The sequence below is a fragment of the Halichoeres trimaculatus genome, unplaced genomic scaffold (assembly GCF_033239565.1).
Source record: "Halichoeres trimaculatus isolate MK-OKI-2021-1 unplaced genomic scaffold, fHalTri1.1 fHalTri1_scaffold_17, whole genome shotgun sequence".
NCBI lineage: Eukaryota > Metazoa > Chordata > Actinopteri > Labriformes > Labridae > Halichoeres > Halichoeres trimaculatus.
This window is the reverse complement of record NW_027437195.1, coordinates 15,561,505-15,583,928: the sequence shown is the minus strand read 5'-3', so window position 1 is coordinate 15,583,928 and position 22,424 is coordinate 15,561,505. Positions and strand designations below refer to the sequence as shown.

The 22,424-nt window shown below is 39.8% G+C and overlaps 2 protein-coding genes across 3 annotated transcripts; one reads left to right on the top strand and one right to left on the bottom strand.

Annotated features, from left to right (window-relative positions):
• Nucleotides 1-1,522: 1,522 nt before the first annotated feature.
• arel1 (apoptosis resistant E3 ubiquitin protein ligase 1) lies at nt 1,523-18,743 on the bottom strand. 2 transcript variants are annotated; one of them, XM_074691888.1, is made up of 22 exons: nt 18,676-18,743; nt 17,622-17,849; nt 17,028-17,196; nt 14,133-14,353; nt 13,110-13,181; nt 11,873-12,099; nt 11,496-11,733; nt 11,227-11,396; nt 9,283-9,463; nt 8,950-9,194; nt 8,721-8,798; nt 8,489-8,630; nt 8,266-8,387; nt 8,069-8,144; nt 7,842-7,951; nt 6,232-6,411; nt 5,785-5,910; nt 5,097-5,226; nt 4,928-4,986; nt 4,752-4,841; nt 4,486-4,661; nt 1,523-3,820 (listed from the first exon to the last, which is right to left on the bottom strand). In XM_074691888.1, exons 2-22 carry the CDS (start codon nt 17,767-17,769, stop codon nt 3,718-3,720), a joined length of 3,063 nt encoding a protein of 1,020 aa, XP_074547989.1. In that variant the 5' UTR covers nt 17,770-17,849; nt 18,676-18,743; the 3' UTR covers nt 1,523-3,717. The 2 variants fall into 2 exon arrangements, with proteins under 2 accessions (XP_074547989.1, XP_074547990.1); XM_074691889.1 differs by having other exon boundaries at nt 18,601-18,707.
• Nucleotides 18,713-21,880, top strand: fcf1 (FCF1 rRNA-processing protein). Its single transcript, XM_074691890.1, has 8 exons — nt 18,713-18,826; nt 19,342-19,406; nt 19,540-19,611; nt 19,697-19,845; nt 19,976-20,048; nt 20,857-20,944; nt 21,413-21,507; nt 21,631-21,880. The coding sequence occupies exons 1-8, from the start codon at nt 18,824-18,826 to the stop codon at nt 21,677-21,679; spliced, it is 594 nt and encodes a 197-aa protein (XP_074547991.1). The 5' UTR covers nt 18,713-18,823; the 3' UTR covers nt 21,680-21,880.
• The last annotated feature ends 544 nt before the right edge of the window (nt 21,881-22,424 follow it).

Genomic DNA, 22,424 nt, shown 5'->3' with positions numbered 1-22,424 from the left:
GCCTGCGTGTCCACAGCCTTCAAGGAAAGCAATTAAAAGAACTTTCAGCTTTTGGGGTCCTTGATCAGACCCTGTATGACTCAGGCTGCAAATATTCAGCTGTGTCAGAGGTTATTCCTATCACATCTTGTGCTGATAGGGCTGTCAGTTATGCCACCTTCTCCTTATGTGGAGAGGAAAAGGAGCCCTTGTTCCCCAGTTCATTATTATCACATTCCATACACAGTGGAGCACCCAAAAGATTGATTTCATTACGGCTTCAGCTGACGTGAAAGCAGCAGGTTGGAGTGAGCTTTGTTTATTTTCCTGTGATCGTGAGGTATGTATCGTATGTGAGAGGAAATGAGAAATGTCTGTAATGGAAGGGGCTCAATTTGGCGGCTCTGTGTGGAGACTGAATGTGTGGAGGGTCAGAGGAGCACAGGGAAGCTCCTCATCATTCAGTGCTGTCTGACTGCTCCAGAGATGACAGCATGAGCAGAGTGTGCGGAGCTACTGCCCTCTTGTGTGTAAAACATGCACTCTTTGGGCATTTTGCATGAGCTTGTGCTATTTCTTCTTACTATGTTCTTGCTTTTGACTTATCAAAAAGCCTCAGTATCTTCTCTTAAAACAAAAAAGGACCCATTTTTTTACAAGTCATACCGAACAAATTCACTCCTTAATTTTGCAATATGCCTTGGGAAATGTCTTAAAATAGAGTGCCCATGTATCATATCCCTCAGGTCAGACGGGGTTCATGCAAGGGAGGTACTTTTTTAATACTCACAAGCTTTTTAACATCATATGTCTACTTGCTTTGACTGTACTCCCAAAGTGGTGATATCATTGAATTAAGTCATCATGTGACCTCATAAATGATACACAATCAAAGTTCTCTCCCCTAAACAGGCCAAAAAGACATGGGAGTGGGACCCTGCCCCTGCTACATTTTGACCTTGTTAGCGAATTGCTTGTGATTTCATTGGGACAATGCCTGGTTTGAGGGGAACACTACATGTAAAATAGTACTATATGCAGATGACCTTTTGTTATCCATCAGCAGCTCTATGTCCTTGACATCATCCATTCTGACTATCTGAGGTCAGTTTGGGAGTGTGTGAGGTAGAATCTCTAGGAATTTCATTGACTTATTAGTAAACATAAATTCCTTCTTGGCTCAGTGTCAGTGGCGTGACGACCAAGCGGCAGCCTCTGGTCTAAAAACCATGAGACAGTGTAAAGTGCATAAATCTGCTGTTTCTCGAGTGTCCATTTGAGGCTGGCTCCAAAAGTACCAGAAGTCACATACACACCAAGCCACAGAAATACACAGAAATAAACCCATTTACAGCCTAGTACAATAAATGTCTGATGAGCAGTCATCAATGCAGTACAATATTGTATCATCGGCATACAAATGAGCCATTGGATAGAGATGGAATGATAATAGTGATAAAAACTGTAAAGAGAGTTGGCCCTCAGCTGCCTTGACAGCGTTCTTGTTGCACAGAAAAGAAGATAAGGAGTTGAAATTGTAGTCCATCATTTTTTATTCCCATAAACAAAGAGCCTGCAGTGCAGAGAATCTCAAACATTCATCAGCAGAGGCTTGCCATTAAAAAAAGAAAAAAAGTACCCCAGCTTCAAAGTCATAGGCAAATATTTCACAATATCTACATCGCTAAAAGCCACACTCGGGCCATCTATTCCAGAAACAACCCAAGCATAAAACAGAGTAGATGCTCAAAGGAAAGCAAAACATCTAACAAGAACATAAAACTACAGGACACTTCTTTCATATTGTTTCTAATGGTTTTATCTAGGATCAACTGACACATATAAACTTTAAACTACCTTTACTTCTAATAAAAAACGGAACAGCCATTGGTATTGGTGCTGAAAACAGCCTTAATGGAACATTTTCAGATAAGCACTTAACATTTTCACTTTTCTCCTCAGTACGTCAACATTGCACAACCCAAACAAATCCATGAACCCTTTTATAAACCTCCTAACACTGTAACAGGACAGCTAAAGCATCTGCAAAACATCCACTATTCCCAAGCAGACGCTGTCATGGCTCTGCTGAACCATGTGTTCATGCAAACCTGCAGAAACTGCACTCCAAAGTAAGAAACCTTTGCTGCTTAAAACACAAAGAAGTTAAATCTCTTGGTGGCTCAGTTAACTCCAACTGTAAGAATAGTGATCAAAGTGAACCTGCACCCAGAGTGCTTGAAAATGGAAAATTTAAATTAAAATACTTTGAAGAATCAATTAAATCATGTTTCCTTTTTGCTTCAGTCTAAATGTGAATTTGCCTCAGTGCTTCATAGAGGCGCTGACTTGCAGCACATGTAATTACAAAATGACTAAAGGACACATAAACAACAGAAGAGGAATAGCTACACAATTTGGAACAAACAATAACTCATAAACAGCAATAAGATAAATACTTTTACAATAACAAAGGAAATCAAACAGGGAATAATCTCCACTGACAATGCTTTTTAGTTTACTGAGGATGTAGAATATGGCTAAAAGTTGTATAGTCGGGACAGGAAGGAGGCAACTATGGACTAACTATGCATTTGCTGGGATATACACCTGCGTATGAGGATGGGAAGGTAGCATAGGAGATTCTGAGGTAAACCTTTAGAGGCTGTGGATGTAGAAAGCACAATCATTCAGAGCGTATCACAAAATGTTTGTTATACATGGGTTTTTCCCAAATATCAAACCAACACTCACATCCACAGTGACCTCTGCATGTACTTAAAGAAAAGTCAGAATATAGCTATTACCTATTAATGTTTGTCTCAACTACGCACCTCTCTGGATACAATCAGAGGCAAAGGGTATGAATAAGGCAGGTTATAAAACATAACAAAAACATTTTCCGCTCCTGGCAAAAAATACTTCCACTGTAAGCTTTAACACAAATAGTATTTCCAAGACACAATAATTTAAAAACAATTATAAACAATAGAAATTAATTGGCTTCTTTAAAAACCCATTCATTTCTGACTGAGCAAAAAAAACATCAGGAAATTCAAAACTCTGAACCCAAACGTGCAATAACAAAGAAATCCCTTCTCCTTAAACATCAAAGCAAAAAAAGCTGAATGAAAACCCATGTATACACACTGTTCTGTACAGGTATTGAAATAAAAGAGTGGTATTATATATATTTACACACAAACACATCAGTCCCTGATCATTTAAGGCCAAAGTGCTATAAATGCAAGCATCACCCACGTATCATGTCGGCTGCTGTTGCACTTAAGTGTTCCGCAGTTTGCAAAATGCAAAAGAAGCAGTTATACAGTAATACTCAAGGCCTTCGCTTATCGTCTTTCAAACATAGAAAACTAAGCTAACTTTAGCATGTAGAAATAAAACTAGCCAAAGCCTCGCCTTTATCAGTAGTTTGTATTTTCTTTTCTTTTCTTATTTTCTTTCTTTCTTTTTTTTTCTTTTTTATAAAAGCCGGATGTTTAATGTACATAGAGTAGCACTAAAGTTCATACGTTTGAGCTCAGTGTTTAGCACCGCCTCCTGAGACTTCCTGTCACGCCATCTCATCCTGAGGGAGTACTTATAGGGAGTCATGGTGAGTCTCTGCCCAAAAAGCATTTAATACTGGTTAACACAGGGGGCCGGTGCACTGCAGGGAGGCAGTGCTGGACTCCTCTTCTGTGAGTGGAACCACAGTGCTTTCCAGAGGTGAGTTAGTCAGAGCATGCCGAAGCCCTCACTGCCCTCACTGATGGCCAGCTTCAACATCTTGTGCAGCTCCTCATAGGAGTCGTAGGTAGGGAGGCACAGCTGGTTAAAACTAGACAGGAAAGGAGAATTTTAGATACAGTACATAAGATACTTTTTTTTAGACATGAGGTAGCTTGATGTTTAAGATGTACTAGCATGATAGTTTAAACTTTATTTCTGTTGACAAAGCGCTGCAAATCACAGCCATAAATGAGCTTGGTCATGGCACTAACGCTGAAATTTGGTTGATTTTAAGCAGTCCTCTGTTTCCACTGCAAACACTGAACAGCCATGAATATAAGTACTAATCCATTTACTAATACCGCTGCTGAAATTTAGCTTAGAATCTACAGTGTCCATCAAATAAAGGATTTATTGAGGCTGCACTAAAGCATATAGATGATTTTTAGCACATATCTGCCTACAATGATCATGTGAACAAGCTGGGGTCTTTACTGCTTCTAGAAAATACCAAAACAAAGATATGATGGAAATCAAGTGATGGACGGACACAATCAAGTCTCCAATTCAGACTCCAACAACTACTCTGACCAGTAGATAGAGGAAGAAATTGTCTAAGATCCAGGGGTGTTAGTATATAAAAAAAGTCAATTCTACTGTTTTTTTTAATTAAAGGTCTAGAGAACAAAGATTTCAATATGAATGTTTCAGCAGTGACCTGACAAAGCTGTATTTCCTCACCTGAAGCCTAAAGTGTACTGCTCTTCTACTCACCATGTGTGTGCAGTGGGCAGGGTGCTGTGTGTGGGGGCAGCGATGATCTGAAATGAAGGACACAAAGTGTTGAACCCCCCGGGGGGGAGCTGAGAGGAGCCAGTTGTGAACTGCAGCAGGCGAGCTAACTCCTCCTGGGTGAAGCTGGACACTACAGCCCAGAACCACTTCATCACCTGTGGCAACAGGAAATAAACACGTTGAGACGTTTGCATCACAGTCCTGCTGCTGAAGGATGAGAAGGAGCGAACATTTCCGCAACATACTTTCTCTCTGAAGTGCCACGACCCTCCTACAATCACAGCGTGGGCCTTGAAGTCCTGCACGTTTATATCTCCAGTGCCACACATCAACAGCTGAGGAGATTAAACAGAGAGAGAAAAACAATTACCCAAAGCTCTTTTTAGGACCAACAGGATTTTGTTGTTAACATCACACATACCTCCAGCTCATTCTCATCGAATATGGCTAGCAGGTTTTCTGGAACCAGCTCGTTCAAACCTGCAATTGATCAGGAAATTACGCTAATTACATGCACATCACCGGAGATCTTAAATGAAAGGAAACTGGCAAGGCAAAAAGTGATACTGCAGCTGTGCAAATTTGCTCACCTTTCAGGAAGTGTTCCACCTCATCCCTCACCTGGCTGGCCAGTCTGTACTGGGCCAGCAGGTTGAGATAATGCATCTTGTTTTCATTGGTCACAGCGATCTGAGCCCCCCCTGATATCAGCTCCACCACCTGCAGGAGGAGAACATGTGGCAGGATATAAATGTCAGAGAAATTACATAAAACAATCAACAACACAGGACATGAAACTGTTTAAAGCCTTGTTATTGTGTGGATTCAAACAAAGGGAAGATTAAGTGGCTGGATTAGAATACGTGAGAGTCCGGAACTTCTCTGACCTGTAAAATTTATTTACACAGGTTTAACACATGTGTTTGGCTGCAACATCCTCCAAGGCAAATGATTCAGTAATTAATCTTAAAAAAATCTGTTTGGAGAAATACATGTGTATGTAATTAAAAAGAGGTAGCCTTGACTCTGTCATGTTTCAACACGGTCAGTTTAACAGTCCTGTTGTCTGATATTCAACAAATGAGCAACAAAGTTACAAAATGAAAATCAACAACAAAGTCTTTTTAACCACCATCCCGTAAATACTCTGCTCCCCCTCACAGTGAAACGCTTGCCAAACAGGCAATATGCTTCTTTTTGTTTGGATTATTGCTCTTATCTGCCCTAAAATGACATCAGGGATAAAAGGGGGTGTTCCCCTCCAAAGCGTTGCCTCACCTTCTCCAGCTGCCCTGACTTGCTGTACTTCTCCTCAGCAAACACCAGGTCCATTTCACTCACGTCATTGTTTAGGATGAAGCACACTTTAGTTTTGTAGAACTCCTGGTCATCTGTCTCAAAGTACTGCGTGTGGAAAGTTCAAGGAAAACACAGGAAAATGACGCTTTTCAAATAAACACAGCACTTCATCTTCTTTGTAAAACACGACTGGGTCGGCTTTAGTGCTCAGCTTTGAAATCGAAGGAAGTTGGATAAACAGCAAAACGTGCTGGCCGGGTCTCCCTGACCCAAATAATGCCAAGAAACAATTCAGAGTTCTTGGCTTGGTGAAGACCGTTAAGAGTGATGAGAGGGACCGGCTGACAGCAGAGTGTAAACACCAAAAACATGACCTTACAGCCTCTAGAGGAAAGAGTCTGTATGGGAGTGTGCTGTATTCCATACCTTATAGTTCATCCTGAGGCCAATGATCTGAGCCAAAAAAGAACGTGTGAAGCGAGCTCGGACCAGCTGCTTGTAGGCCCCGCCCAGGGCAGACTCATACAGGCACTTCCCCACGATGCGACCAGCAAATTCGTACATCTTCAGACGCAAGTGGGCCGGCCGTTCAGCGTTTGGGTGCACCTGCAGAGTAAGGATGGATGCTATCATGACTCACTGATGGATGAACTGAAATTCCTCTTGCATCTTTTTCAATTTGCAACTTGTCATATGCAGCTTGGAGGCTAAAGAACAACAGTATACGTGACAGCACTTTAAACAACAAAGAATCTTTAAAGCACTTTAGATCTGGGTTTAGGCTCCGTATCTCTTTCTAGGACTCGACTGACTTGCCCATGTTGTCTCATGCAACAAAAGAGCCAGGGAAACTGACACTGCTAAAAAAGGCACATGCTGGTTCTAAAAGAAAGGTGTCTTGTGGAAAGACGACAAGATCAAGGTGTTGACTTGGTGTCCAAGTCTTCCAAGCATCCGTAGGATGTGCTGGACAACCAATTCTGATTTATGGAGGATCAACGTCACAACTCTGAGGACTTAAAGGATCTGCTGTTTAACATCTTGGTCCTAGATAACACAGCACACCTTCTGAGGTGTATGGGAGTCCAAACCTCCTCAGAAACACATGTGCACCACTCATAAGCTGCGTTTCCATTACACTTTTTCACAAAATAAAAGCGATATTTCTGAAGTTTGGATAAAGAACAATTTCACCTTGCTGGTGTTTCCATTATGACCAGAATTGTGCACCACTTGAGTAAAGTAAAACATAATGTCCGTCCAGACGCTGCACTCATGATGATGACGATTCTTGAACATTAGTGTTTTTGTTCACTGCTCAAACTGTCGGCTGTGATCACGCTAACTTAAAACAGGCATGAACAAAACACTGAATGAAGATCATCATCTCCAGCCCACATACTCTCACTCACGCACACAGACCTCCGCCCCTCCCTCCTGCTGCTCTCTGACCCGCTCACAGCCGTCCTGCCAGAGTCTGTTTGTGTGGCAGTGGACAAGTAAAAGGAGGTGAGGGAGGTGTGTTGTTATGACAACGTGACCTTTCTGTGAAAAAGGGGTTTCCATTGCACTTTTGCGAGAAACTTCATTATTGAAACTTCTGAAAAACCACCTCATGAGGGCGTGAAAACTTTGTATGGAAATTTGAGAGGTTTTTTGAAAATGTGGCGTTTCCATTGCAATTTTTTTTTGTGATTTTTATGTTTTGCGCAATTCTAGGTGTATTGGAAACACGGCTATACACACCTCAGTGGAACAATATATAAAAATTGCAACACTTGAATGCAAAAGAAAATACCAGCAGTTTGTTGGAGCACAGTCCAACTAGTAAATTTATCAAAAGCCTTCTGTCTGAGGTTGCAACTGGGAAATAAAAACCATCAGTTTAAGACTTTGTAGAGGCCAATCAGATTCTGAGCACACCCCTGCATGGATTGCTGAAAGACAGATATGAGAGCTTTATCTGGTATCTGGTAAGAAACTGAGCTCTGATAAAGGGTTTTGAATATGGTGGGGGATGAAACACACTAACTTACCAGGCCCTGGTTGTTGTCACTAAAGCGGGTAAAGAGCTGGTTGGAGGTGTCGAAGAGGGTCTTACAAATCAGCTCAAACCACTCCCTGCGAGGCCCTCCCCAGTCCAGAGCTGCAGGGAAAAGTCAAACAGTTTAGCAGAAAGGCACCCTTAGGGGAGTACTTTCTATTTAACCTTTATCAGGGTTTAGTCAAATGAACTGAAGTAAACTGCCAAGATGTTGTTTACCTTCTTCATCCTGGAACACGACCTCAAAGTTTTTGCTCCAATCTGACACCGAAAAGTTCCTTGTAGCCTTCAGGGACTGAGCAGCAGAATAAGAGGAAGTCAAATTTGGCTGGAGCCTCATGACTGACTTATGATTACACGCCTTCCATCTTAACAGCAAATAAAACATTTTTCTTATAAAGGAAAGCACCACTCACAGAATCGAGGATGGCGTGTCGGGTTATCTTGAGGCAGGTCTTGGTGCGAGGTCTCTTGGAATGGATGTGCCTGAGTTCACGTTGAAAGAAGTTCACTTTGTCCTGGAAAGTTTCAGAGCCACCTAAGGACAAAATCATAAATTATTATCACATTTAAAAATGGAAAAAATTACACACCAAGTGGAGCTCAAGGCTAAAATGATGAAATGAATGAAAAACAGACCAATGTTTTTGTGAAGGAAGCGGATGAAGGTAGCCGCCATGATGTTTCTGTCTTTGCAGCTGAGCTCCACAGGAGGCTGTATCCCATCATCCACCACCAAAGTTAGGTACTTATGAACTGGATCAGGACCATAATAGGTAAACTGAAAACAGATTAAAAAACATCTGTGAATATTTCAAACAAAACAGAGGTGGGATGTTATCGAGGGATATCTGAAATCACTTCTTCTTGCCTTGGTTCCTGGACAAACTCGAAAGGTGAAAAGGCGCCACGGAATAATCTTCAGGTAGAACTCTTTCACGGATAATTGCTGTATGACATAAAGTTAGAGACATTTTACATTCACAAGTATTAAGTTCTGCCTTCTGAAACACAAACTGCACTCTCTAACCTTAAACTCTAAAGGTCACATGGGAAAACATCACATTTACTAAATCCGGCCTTTATTTGCTGGTACTGACCTTTGGCGATATGTAACAGTAGACCTTTTTTGGTTTCTTGATCTTTTCAGGTTGTCCCTCCACAGGGGAATCATGCTCCTCCTCCTCCTCCCCCATTGAGGGCCTCCTCTGAGGAGCCAGCAGAGAGGAGGCTGGTAACTGCCATGAGGAGCTGCTGTAGTTCCCACTGCTGTAAAGGTACGCCTCAAAGTAGATACTTATGCCTGGAGTGGACACATTCTTCTCCACACAGGCCTTCTCATTCTCTGAAATATGCAAGAAAATCAGAATCATTCCTTGAAATTTAGACATTTCTGGACACAATTTACATGAACTTAGCTGAAGGCTGCTCACCACTGAGAACAATAATGTCAAATTCTCCATTGCTGAGCGGCTGGTCCTTGTAGGAGATACGGGCCCTGAAACAGCCGGTCTTTCTCAGGGTCAGTCTTAGCAGAACCTGGCACTGCTGCTTGTTAAGAGTGACTGACTTACTGTAGTACTCCTCCATACTGTCATCATCCACTGTGCCCAGCTGGAGGAACAAGAAAGCTCAAATGAATCCCAGCTCAGCATTTTGGAAAGCCCTGATTGGCTATACTGTAAAAGCTTATGGTTTGAAATCAACCACGGGCATAAGATGAGGTGCTGGCAATGACTTTTGCATTTATAAATAAGCAATAAATCTTTGAATTACACTTGATGGGATTTGGTGTTCTTGTTTTAAGTGGGGTTGTACAGGGTATGTATCAATAGTAAGAACAAAGTACTTTGAAAGGGGTTGTGATGCTTTAAAAACATACTGCCAACATGCATGTAAGCCCTGAATCCCAAACAACCCAGGATTTGATTTTGTAGATAATGATATTTATAGAAGGGACCACTTTTTATTTGCATCTACAGAAAGATGTTTGGTAGACCAAGTGGCTTACACATGAACGACCCTGACATACAGATGGAGGTGGAGATGTCCAGCCATAAACCCTATGATGCTGTTTGAACTTTTGTTTTTCTTTTTCTCTTTAAACACAATGTGTTTTCAATTACTCCTGTGTACCCACTTTATTTTTCCCCAAACTGTACTAACTTCTCATCACTTAAAAATAAAATAACACACAACACAACTATAGGCTGCAAAGGAAATTAGCTGTATTTAGTCTCAGGGCTGTGTAGGGTAAACACCTGGGCAACAACAAAAATACATAATAAAACAAAAGTACTCCTAAAGGAAAGAGCTGTTTTATGGAGACAAATCAGTAAGAATATCCAAAAGTAAAATGTAGGACTTTTTCTGGTGGTCAAAGTGCACGTTTTTTCTGTGACCCCAATTGCCGCATTGCACAACTTAGCTTCGGTGTAGAAACCAAGGCTAGCTTCTCTAAACAGGGGTTGTGCTGATTTCCATCTGCTATTCCTTGTAGGGGACACCGGGCATGGTTGTAACATGGGGAGAGTTGTAACACCACCAATATCACCAATCAGGGATAAGATAGGAGTCATATGATCATTTCAATATTTACTCACTTCTACCCTGATCACATATGCCGATTGTCTGAGCTGGAAACAGGTCCATGCAGATTCCATAGAGAAAAAGCTGATTTTGAGGTAAGAAAGTAAATTTTTTGACTAAGACTATATTTTGTTTAGTAGTTATACTATTCTAGATACAACCATTTGACTTACATCAGAATAAATTGTGGTTTCTCAGGCAAAATTTGATGCATTTTCCCCATTCTTGTTTCAATCCACTATGCTAATACAGCTAGCTGACAGTGGTGGGGTGGGTTGTAACACATCTTTAAAAAGTGTTAAAACCATCCCCTTATTTATGTACAACTAAGAACATTTTCTTGATTTTGATTATGTTACATTATTGGCAGTGGAAAAAAAAGCCTGACAGAGGTGTGCCTGCTGATGTTTTTTTAAAAGCATCTGATGAAGTCACAAAGAACGACAAGTCAGTCTTACTCCAGCATGTGTTACAACCTACCCCTGTAGTGGGGATGGTAGTAACAAAGGACCACCATGAATTTGACATCACCTGGTGAGGTCTGTGATAATCTTGTAGAGGTTTGAATTGGTGCCATTTGCAGTAAACAAATGTGGGTACTTAGCATTAAAGTTTGAAAACTCTGACTCAAAAATTCAGTGAGTTGGAGGTGCTGAAGCAAAAAGTGTTACAACCATACCCGTTCTCCCCTACACCAACTACTAACCAACGACCACATATAACCTCACATCAAAAACCCAAACTATCTGTTTTAGATGTATGATTCAAACAGAAGATAGTTTTCTTACAGAGTGCACATGGACGCTGTAGTTGGCTTCATCAGTGAGAGATGTGGAGTTACTGGTTGGGTTTCCGTACTCGTCCCTGGGCTCAATCTGCAGAGTGTGCTGCTGGCAGTTTGTTAGCACCAGCGTGGAGAAGTGATAGGCTATCTTGGTTTTGGATGGAACAACAGTACCTGAGATGATAAAAAGAACCGGATGCATCTCGATCAGCAACTCAACCATTTACTGCTCAGCATTTGGCTTCGACTGCAGAGACAGACAGTGGGTAATACCTGGCTGAAATATCTTGTAGTAAGGGCTGTAGGCCACATTGAGGCCACCCAGCTTGACAGCGACCTCGTAGCGTCCAGCCTTGCGCACTGTGAAGGCAACTTTGACGACATTGGATTCTGGTTCTTGCAGGACTTCCTGTGTCACAGGGATGTCCAGAGCCAGTTCAATGTGGGTGATGTTGACCCTTAGTCCCACAGGCCGATGGGCAGGGAAAGGTTGTCCATTTTTGTAAAAAAGCTGCAAACACAAAGAAAATTAGTCTTATTCAAACAGACAACACATAAGCAGACTTAATACTCAACATGTTTGCTAAAGTGGTGAAAGAGGAATCATGGTTAAAGTCTTTCACTTTCACATGTCAGGACTTAAATATCACCTGGACCCTGAAGCTCATAGTCTGCCCCACTTCCTGCGGCTCCTTCCAGTCCCAGGAAACCTTGCAGGAACGTGGGTCCAGGTAGTTTCCCCGGACATAGTCGTAGATGCTGCGGTCGCCGCGTCGCCCTGGATCCTCATTCTGTAGGAAGCTGACAACTCTCGCTGCAAGCTCACAGAGGAACTTGATGGTAAAGACAAACGCTATGATGGAAACAGTAATTCCACCTGCAAAATGAACAGAAGCAGTTCAGGAAACAAGCTGTTTACTCATGTTTATGTGGTTCTGGAGAAGAACAATCAAAGTTTGAAATGGGTTTGTAGAACAAACATTTCACTGTGAATCCACAGATTATAAAACCACTTTAAAGCAAACAGTGTAATCTGTTGTAACTAGGGATGGTGCCTCTCACATTTGAAAAAATACAGTATGGATGCCCATTACCTGGCAATCAGAATTGGTACCAATTTTCTGTTTTGTCTGTGTTTATGTGGTACAAGTTATTAATTTGTTTAAAAATAGAATTTCAAAGCTTTTTAATTTAACATATTTATTCTTCAATATATAAACTTGTAATGCTTTGTTCATGTCCAGCGTCAAAAATCTCCTCCTCGTCCACTCCCTCACAGTCACAAGGATGCGTATATGTACATGGTACCGTTTGATTTTATGTGAATAGGTGCTCAGTACTACACATGGAATTCAGATGGTACCATAGACTGTATATATCATGGACATAGCCTCCGCGACGTCACCTGTCTCTTCCTGAAACCGGGAAATGAAGCCAATCCACGGACGCAGCCACATTTGCTATGACGCAGGCTGTAAGTTTTTCTTCGAACAGCTACAGGGCGCTTGCCAGTCATGTGACCTGAGCTGTGCCTCTGATTGGAAAATCAAATGATCCTAATAACTTCTAAACCACAGAGTTAGAAAAAAAAATCACTCACCGTACAGTGTGCTGATAATGAAATCAGTGTTTTAGACCCAAGCCGTTTTTTGAACCAGGCTGTAAATATGCTTTTAATGCTGTAAAAATATGTTTTTATGGCTGGGTGCGTACATGACTTCCAGTATTTCTGCAGCCAGCCTCAAGCAGATTCTCCATGAACAGAAACTTTTGGCACTTCTGCTTAGGTTTCATTTTTACTTGCCCCTTGGTTGGTTCCTATAGAAGTACCTAATCTGGTACCCATCCCTAGTTATAAAATGGTTAAGAAACAAACAATCAACTCACCAATCACGTAAAACATGAGGTCCCTTATCAAGAAGCACAGCGCCACAGTACAGCCAAATATGAGAGCTCCAGCTGGGAAGAGAGGAGCAGACAGCAACAATGACTAGTTAAAAGCGACAATACACACTACCTGCTTATATTCTAAAGCTCTGTATTGATGTTTTTCTTTAAAATGAATTCCCTCAGAGTACTGATGGCACTGCTGATTAAAGGCTTGACTCTGATTGGTAGTTACATGGCATCATTTCAGAGCATTGGTCTGTTATTTATTTTTATTTTTATTTTGATAGCAGTTTCTCTGGACAGAAAACTATTACAAGGGATAACATTCTGATCACCAAAGTGAGCTCATTTTAAGAAAGCTTCAAAGTCAGCCATGATTATGCAGCTCACTCAAACTGTGAGTGAAACTTTCTGTTTTAATCAGCCTCAAAATAATTTTTATATCAATAAATTCAGGTCTAAATCATTATTTAATGTAAAGTTAGTGACGTATGCAAGCAGGATAATTCTTCAGGGTTCTATACAAATGTGACATCCCACTCACTACATTAGGATGGAATTTAACACCACCACAGCATCCTATACAAGATATTCTCTCAGATGGAGCAACCATTTGTGAGGAAACAAAGGTGAAGAAATGTGTTTCATCATTTGTTTCTGTTTTTAAAAGTATGCACTAGTGCAAAAGCACCAGAGAAACAAGGGAAAAGGAAAAATAAGCTCAAATTTGACATTTATTCGTTTCACACTGATCTACATTTATCCTTGATAGAAGTGGCTGCTATGTTTTACTAGACAGAAAAGGACAAAACAAACAGATGTTTGGATGAAGCAAGACAACACTGAACCTCTCCATGGCAACTCTTGTTATAACATTACTTGTGAAAACACTTTAAAACACTTAGCAACAGTGTACACTAACTCATGTTTGCATCTCACATCTCAGAGCTCTTTTTAAATGTCTAATTTGATCCTCTACAGCTGTGAGACCACAGAGGCAGAAAATGTTCATGAACTCACCGAGTGACCACTTCTCATTCAGACGCCTCTCAGCAAGACTGTGCACCAGCCGGATCTCGTAGTCCTGGTCCCGACTCCCTCTGGACTTCTGGAGGATCTTTATGCCTGTGGACAACTTGATGTAGTCTTCGTAGTAGAAGCCCCAGGCAGCTAGAGACAGCTGCAGTTGACTGTCAAAGTGAGACAGGTCATCCAGATTCAAACAACCCAAAGTCTTCAGCCTGCAGCAGAAAACAAAAGCAAAAGTGTACATACGGATAATTAAGAGACAATGATGAAGAACTGCTTTAAGAAGGTGCGCCCTTAAGGGACAAACCTTACCATGACTTCTGATTGTCATCTATTGTCAGAGCTCATCTACCCATCTGCTATAACTGGTTGTTCCACATGGTTGTTTGTGTGTGTCACGTGGGCAGCAGCAGTCATCACTGCTGCCCAGAAACAAACCAGCTGCCCTCTCACCTCCCTCGATGAACTTTTTAGCTCATGGTGACTCAAAAAGGCCAAAACAAACCTAAGGGACCCATCTCACATAGGACAATGAAACTATGACTAACAAATTAAAAAACAACTGTTTTTACAAGTAAATGCACTTCATGCAAAGAGTGCATGACTTAAAGTACATAAGTGGAATAATTTGAATATGTTTATTTATTTGTGTGGTTATTGGTTCCTGTTTGTTTTCTCTGTAAAATGTATGATGTAAAATGACAATAAAATGTTCTATTCCAAACAATGTTTTATCTGTACTTCTGTACAAAGAGTAACCTCAATCTTATCAGTAGAACTCTTAAGACATGTCAGCAGGGTGTAGTGAGAAGGTGTGTCACATGAACAGGACAGAAGAGCAGGAGAAATATAGCAGCAGACAGATGACTGTAACCATATTAAAACTAGAAAAGCGCTCAGTGCGCGCAGACCTCCACCAAGCATATTGTGATTGTCAACAGCACTTTAGTCCTACTTTAATGTTATACTCCCTTTCAGCAGACTGTCTGCTACAATTTGGTGTAAGTTGCAAGTTTCTACGACAATTTGTTTCCTGACAGTGTTGAAAATTATGATGACCCAGTACATATTTCATATTCTGGATCTTAGTATCCAGAATATTGCCAGGATCTGGATCGTACTTTCACATCCGTCAGAAATTATGGTGACCTTGTCTTGTGTTGTTTTGCAAAGCAATCTGACCATTTATGGTGGAGTTATATACACATATGGTGAAAACAGCCCTATCTCACAATGATAAAGAATCCTTTAAAAAAATCCTGGATCCAGACGGTGATCCAGATCACCTCCAAAATTTAATCACTTCTTCCTTATCCTATCTAGAACATTTACTGTAAACATCAAGATCTGTTCCTTACTTTTTGAGTTATATTATTCACAGACAAACAGACAAACTCTCATAAAAACAGAACTTCCTTGGCCGAGGTAATAAATCAAAACATCAAACTGTGAAGCAATTGAATGCTGTTTTACTCTGTGACACAAGGTGCTGCAATCGACCTTTCCCAATGTGATCAAAAACATGTTGGTTGGTTTCGTTTAGAGTGCACCCGTGTCATGCATGGAGCGGTTCATGAAAAGATTCCTGAAATATAACGATCAAGTCATTTTAGTTAGTGCAAACCTGTTCTGGGTTGTAATAGGGATAGAACAGGAAGAAACGTCCTGGGCTTGAGTCTGTTCCACTTTTAGTCCCTATTTGTTTGTAACATGTAAAAATGATCTTTCTTTGTATTTCCTGAGCCATGTCCATGCAGATTAAGGATTTTTGTCTTTAATATTGACCCTAAAAAATATTCATCATCTTCATTATTTAGATTAAACAAAACAGAAATTCTTAGGCAACACTGATTCATATAAGCATGAGTGAATAAATATGAATGAGTCAATACTTTTCTTTTTAAAAACATCTAAAATTGAATACTCAGAACATGGAAAATAACTTGTGACAAGCCGCCTCTTTCCTCTGGCGTCATAGCTCACAAACACTGCAGTTTTTTTAAGCATGACAATCAAAATTAACTGGTATGCTGGGCTGCACTGCTACAACAGTGTGTGGTGATGATTATTATCTATCTTGTGTTTGCGATCAGTTCTAGTAATGCTGAATTAAAGTCATTTAACTGGATTTTACTTTTAATTCCCTTCTCCATTTCTATACTAAATTGATTGAATTTCCAATTATCCAGAAGTGTTTTACTATTTTTCTGAGAAGAAATTAAGCGCTCTAATTTCATTTATAACTTTTCCATTTTTAGTTTTATGTTCTTCGCTAAAAAGAAACTCTTCCCTGGAAGTGGGGTTAGAAGTCCTTCATATTCAGAAATTCATCACTGTAACAGTAATGACCTTCATATTGTGATACAGCATCCCATTAGGAAAGTCAGACAGATGTTCCTACCTGAACACAACTTAATTCCATGTTCAAGAAACTCTGTTGACCTTTGGAAATGTTACAACTGGCTTTCTATGAAGTGAGACAGGACAAACAGGGAGCATTGTGATAACTACTCATACGACTAGTCTGATCAATGTTAGCAACTGATAAACAAACAAACATCTTCATTGCTGCAAAGTTTCATGAGAACAGTCTCTAAAGAATACTCTTACTGCAGTGACCCTCAGAAACACTGCAGCCTCTAACGGTTGGTGTCAGCAAACTCAGCTATCCATGAAAGAGGAGGCTGCCCCCAAGTGGACAGGAAAAAACATAGCCTGGGTTAAACAGTGCACGACACTATGTGACTGATTTACAAAAAAACATACAACTTAACAGAAACAATCTACACTAACGTTACAAATAACTGTTCCCAAAGCTGCTAACAACCATTTGTCAGACTGATGTAAATGTTGAAGTTCAGATCTTTCAGATCTTGCATTACTTACGTATGATAATAGTGCTCCAAGCTCTGGGAGCAAAGCCACTCCTGCAAGGCAAAGTCTCGGAGTAGCTGGATGTGGGCCTCTGCAATTTCCCTCCAGTGCTGCTGTTCCTTCACCACCTCTTCCAGACGACTCAGTACACTCAGGCTCAGCTCCTCCAGAGTCTGTACATCTGGATGACACATGAACAGCACATAAAAATCCCCAATCACCAGCCAACAAATCAGCGTCAGTAATGCCCCAGCATAGGTTTAAATATCTATTCAAGTATGTTATAATAAGTATGTGAGCCTGTGCTGATTGTAATGACATGTCATATACATCTCATAATCCTGAATATTCAGTTTTGAACCCAGAAAACATAACCTCTTAAAAACATAACCTTAAACAATAGCTCAGTTCTAGCTGGACACAAAATCCCTGGTGTTTTTGCCAAATTTAAGCAGTGCTCTGAAGCTAAAAGTTTTGCAAGTGTGCTCTAGGGTGGTTAGTGAAGCACACTCCCTTATATTACACTGAATGCTATGCCAATTAACAAACATTGGACAGTATAATATTAATGTAAACCCCGAATGAGTATTACTTCAACACACTCACCTTCGAATAAGTGTCTGTATTGAGAGAGGCTATGTCCTTGAAGCCATTCCTCAACCTGACTTTCTTTCCCTTTCTTCCAGCGCACTTCCCAGAAGAAGATCCAAGACACAGAACAGAAGAGGAAGGTCAGGAAGAAGCGGCGGTCCATCAGACCATCCTTCAGCCTTCACTGAGACCCTCCAGAGCTTCAAGGAAAACTGCCACTCACCAGGAGGCTACTCTGGTCTCCTGCAATTCAAACCAAAATGGTTAAACTCGAAACAGCTGGATCAAGATTATTGGTTAAAACAACGGACGTATATAAAGGTGGTCATTTGTCAGAGGAGAAACGAATGGAACAATGCACTTTTAGACAAACTACTCTTCCAAGAAAGCATTAATATTCAAGTGTCACCTTGGAGAAGTGTTGACTGATGGGAGAATAACATGTCATGTAATCCACGGCACTAAATTATGCATGAAGCGTCTTCTAGAGAATTATCATAAAACTCTAACAAGCAACCGTAAGACTATGAAAGCAAAGAAAAAAAACTTTATCACTTGAATATTTATAATTACCCTCTACTTCTACCCTAACCACATTCCAAATGACGCTAAATTTACTAAATGATGAACAAGAGATAGGTTGGCTCCGATGTCAAAACGTTTCGGAATGCCATCCGGAGCCTATTTAAAATCACAAGCAAGCTCATCAACTCACGAATTAACAAATTTAGTTCAGTTCAGCGTACCAGCGGGCTGCTTCATGAACCTCATCACAAAGGAAACGAAACAGAGGCATGCTAAAACAACTGCAATACCATCAATTCTCGCTTCTCTATTGACACCGGGAGCGCAAGGTAAAGCTCGAGGCTAGCAATAACAACCGTTAGCATCTCAGTGCCTAACTGCCTCTGTTGCTGCATAAATGCTAAACAAAAGCGAAGATAGCCCACAATGTCAGCCTGACTTCAGAACACGTTCATGAGAAACCGCTTACAATAAAACAGCAACCCAAGACCAGAAAGCAAACGTAGGAAAATCCTCAATGAATGCTCTTAAACACTGCATCTACCTTCATCTGTCAGGCATTAGCTTAGCAACCGGACAAATGCGTAGAAGAGTAGTCGACTTCTGATTGCGTCACCAGTAATTGCATCGATACACGAGGGGACGTGAGTTTGCTGTACTCGTTTTCGAGGAGCTGGTTTCACGTTTTAAACATGGTTAGTAACCTTTTAAATCATTCTTTTTTTTTTAACATCTACTCGATTTGATTGTTCCAACTGTTGTGCTACAGTGTGCTTCTGTTATCATCATAGAGGCGTTTACACTACATTGTAGTTTTGCCTTTCAGCTAAGTTAGCTACCATTAGCTTAGCGTATGTTATACATACGTAACGATTGATGGACTTTCATCTAAATCGATGACTTGAATTTACTATCTGAATATAGTGCCCATAGTATTAATGAAATCATTCAGAAGTTGTCTTTCTTTACGCTGTCACAGGGAATGTTTACTCTGTACGTTTTGCAATGCCAAGTTGTTGTTGATTTGTTTACATTGTAGCCGCACAAATCACCTATCCTCTAAGATATCCTCAATGATTTTTTTTCTTAAAGGAGCATGATACTGAGGGAGACTTTTGTCATTGTTTTTTCAATATGAGACCATGGTATTAAAGTTTGTGTATACTTCATGAATCTTCTGGTTGAAATAAGTCTCTTTTCTTCTATGTAGGGGAAAGCGAAGACTAAGCAATTTGCTGCAATGAAAAGAATGATAAGTCTAAAAGATAACCGAATGTAAGTTCTTTTATTCTTTTGCAAGTCAGCCATTTTTAAAACCCATTCTGACAACAGCCCTGGTTAATAGATCCAGGTATTTTTCCCATGTAATTCAATTAAAATAAAGAACTGTTAATGGCCTGCTTTATAGAAAAGAGAAAGACCGTGCAAAGGCAAAAGAGAAAAAGAAGAAAGATCCATCAGCGCTCAAAGAGAGGGAAGTGTAAGTATCACTCACATATGCTTGAATTTAGTGACACCTTGCAGTGGGGGCTTTTTAACCTGAGTTCTCTTATCTTTTTGTGCAGGACAAAGCACCCATCATGCCTGTTCTTCCAGTACAATACACAGCTTGGTCCACCATACCACATTCTAGTCGACACCAATTTCATCAACTTCTCCATCAAGGCTAAACTGGACATTGTTCAGTCCATGATGGACTGCCTGTATGCAAAGTGTATGTATATTTTTCATTGATAATTCTGAGAACAAAATAATATTTTTTACAATATTCTTACTATTTTCCTAAATGTTGTGATTTGACCATAACCCCACAAAACTTTTTCTCTATCTTTGATCCACTCCAGGTATCCCATATATCACAGACTGTGTGATGGCTGAGATTGAAAAGCTTGGAATGAAGTACAGAGTTGCTCTCAGGTACGAGCTGTTGAATGATAAAAATATGTCATAAAGCCATCCTCCTAGGTGTTAACCAGTGGGACATGCCACATCAGACATATTTACCTCAAACATTGTTGGTGTCATTAAAATAACAATATTTGTAACTGTGCTATTTGACCAAGCATTCTTATCTCTGGGATATGTATTCCTCTTTAGTTATTTGATGCTTCACTAAGATTCTTGACAACTTGAACAGCGGCTCTCTTGACCAATGTTGTTCCTGAGGTGCTGTAGCATCGAAATAGCAGCATATAGGAGAAATGATGAAGGGAGACATGGCTGACACCAACAAACAAGTCATTAAGCATTCTCATTAACTTAGTGTGTGTATGAGTGTGTGTTTCATATGAAGGACTGCATCTGTTTTGCTGTTGTCTGTACAATCCAAAGGGGTTTTTTGCTGTTTTATGCTACGCCAATCCTAAAATAGAAGGACACTGCAAAAAATGTAGAAAATTAAACACAGTGTTATGAATTGCAAAAGCTTTTAAATCATTTAATTGAAAAATGCATTGGTTTGTGGGAGGCCCAAGGCATAAATACTGTGATTTCCCTGCACTAATCTCACGTTAAGTGTAAAGACTCTGGCCCCAAAAAGCATCAGCATAGCAAGAAATCAGTCTCTGCTGTAGGGTCAATTTCACTTTTTTTTTTTTTAAACAGGGGGAAGTGGAGATGCTTTGGCTATCTCCTTAGACAATTAATGATTCCCACTTAGCATGCCATTGCTGCTTGTATGTGGTGAAGGTCAACTGCAATTACTTTTTATTGTCATGTTTTGCAGGATAGCCAAAGATCCAAGGTTTGAGCGTCTACCATGCACACACAAAGGAACATATGCTGATGACTGTTTAGTCCAAAGAGTAACACAGGTAATATTTTTTACATGTACAGTCCTACCACTATGAATTTGAAATAGAATTTCATTGTTCACATGTTTATGAAAATTTTAAGCAATAGATTTTATCACACCAGACATTTTGGTAGGAAAATTTGTCATCCAGATTGACTCACTTCCCAGGATGCACCTTGAGAAAATTGTTTTACCTTTACGGTTGTAACAAGTGAGGATGTCTATTGAGAAAAGGTTGATAGCATGCAAGTAAAAAGTGCCAAAACAGGTACAGAGCATTCTGTTGCTTAAGTAATATGAATTTACTTAAGTGTACAGTGATGGATAAATAGTACAAAAATAAGAAATCCTGTAATATTTCTACATATAACCAATTTACAGCTGCTGGCAAAAAAAATTTAGACTCAAACCATATAAAGCTGTTTTGTGTCACGCTTTGTTGTTTTGGTAGCAAAAAATGGTGACTAACGATGTTCCTCTCCAACAGCACAAGTGTTACATCCTAGCTACTGTGGATCGAGATCTAAAGAGAAGGATCAGGAAGATCCCTGGCGTCCCTATCATGTACATCTCAAACCACAGGTAACGCTGTTAAAAAAAAAAAAAAAAACTTTTTGCAGTTCTGGATTCTTTTTACATGATATGAAAACATTTATTGTGAACATGTTAAAAGATTTATAAATCATTATTTTCTCTTTCATCCAGGTACAACATTGAAAGGATGCCTGATGACTATGGTGCTCCAAGGTTCTAATATTCTTACCACTGGGCCAGAACTGTATATAGACAGAAATCCCTTCGTTGGATATTATTATCTTTGTGTGTTCGAAAGATATTGTGAGATTTTGTGGATTGATTTAACAGGACCAGGTCTGCTTGCTTGAACTGCAAATTACTTGTTTAGTTTTGTTTCTTTTAAACATTTTGCTGCACGAATAAATAAAAAATTGTGATACATGTTCTCTTTAGTTTTTCCCACAAAATGTGTAGAGCCACATTCGTGAACTGCTGTTTGAAAAGGTAATGTACTTCAATGTTGGATCAATATTTTACACAATCTCACACGCTACCCTTACAGTCTTAAATTTAACTGCTCTTTTTCATTTTAAATTTTTAAACCATTTTTCCTGCAAGGCTATTTATAAGTGAACCACAGGTTGAACTGAATTGTCTTATAACAAACAGTGCTACATTACCATGATGAATAAAAGGCAGTTCATTGCAGTAAAAAAAAAAACATCATTATTTGATTTTAAAATTAAATCAGGTTTAAACTATACACACATCAGTCATAACATTATAACTACCAACCTGATATATGGTGTTTAAAGATTTGTTTTTATTTTATTTGAGAAATTAAAAAAATACTCCAACCAAACACAATAAAAGCAGAACTATATAGTTAGATAATTCAACCGAAGCCGAAATTAAAAACTTTGCCTCTAGCACATTTTTAATCAAAATAAAATCGATGTGAATAAAAGTAAGAAGTGGATCGA

Bases quoted from the DNA above. Each gene is read 5' to 3' on its own strand.
- arel1 (XM_074691888.1), bottom strand. From the start codon at position 17,769: ATGGACCGCCGCTTCTTCCTGACCTTCCTCTTCTGTTCTGTGTCTTGG. The intron at 8,799-8,949 runs GTCAGTACCAGC...TATGTCATACAG, and splicing joins ACTGTTACATATCGCCAAAG to CAATTATCCGTGAAAGAGTT. The intron at 4,662-4,751 runs GTATGTTGCGGA...CTGTTGCCACAG, and splicing joins CGTGGCACTTCAGAGAGAAA to GTGATGAAGTGGTTCTGGGC.
- fcf1 (XM_074691890.1), top strand. The intron at 19,407-19,539 runs GTAAGTTCTTTT...CCTGCTTTATAG, and splicing joins AGTCTAAAAGATAACCGAAT to AAAAGAGAAAGACCGTGCAA. The intron at 19,846-19,975 runs GTATGTATATTT...GATCCACTCCAG, and splicing joins GGACTGCCTGTATGCAAAGT to GTATCCCATATATCACAGAC.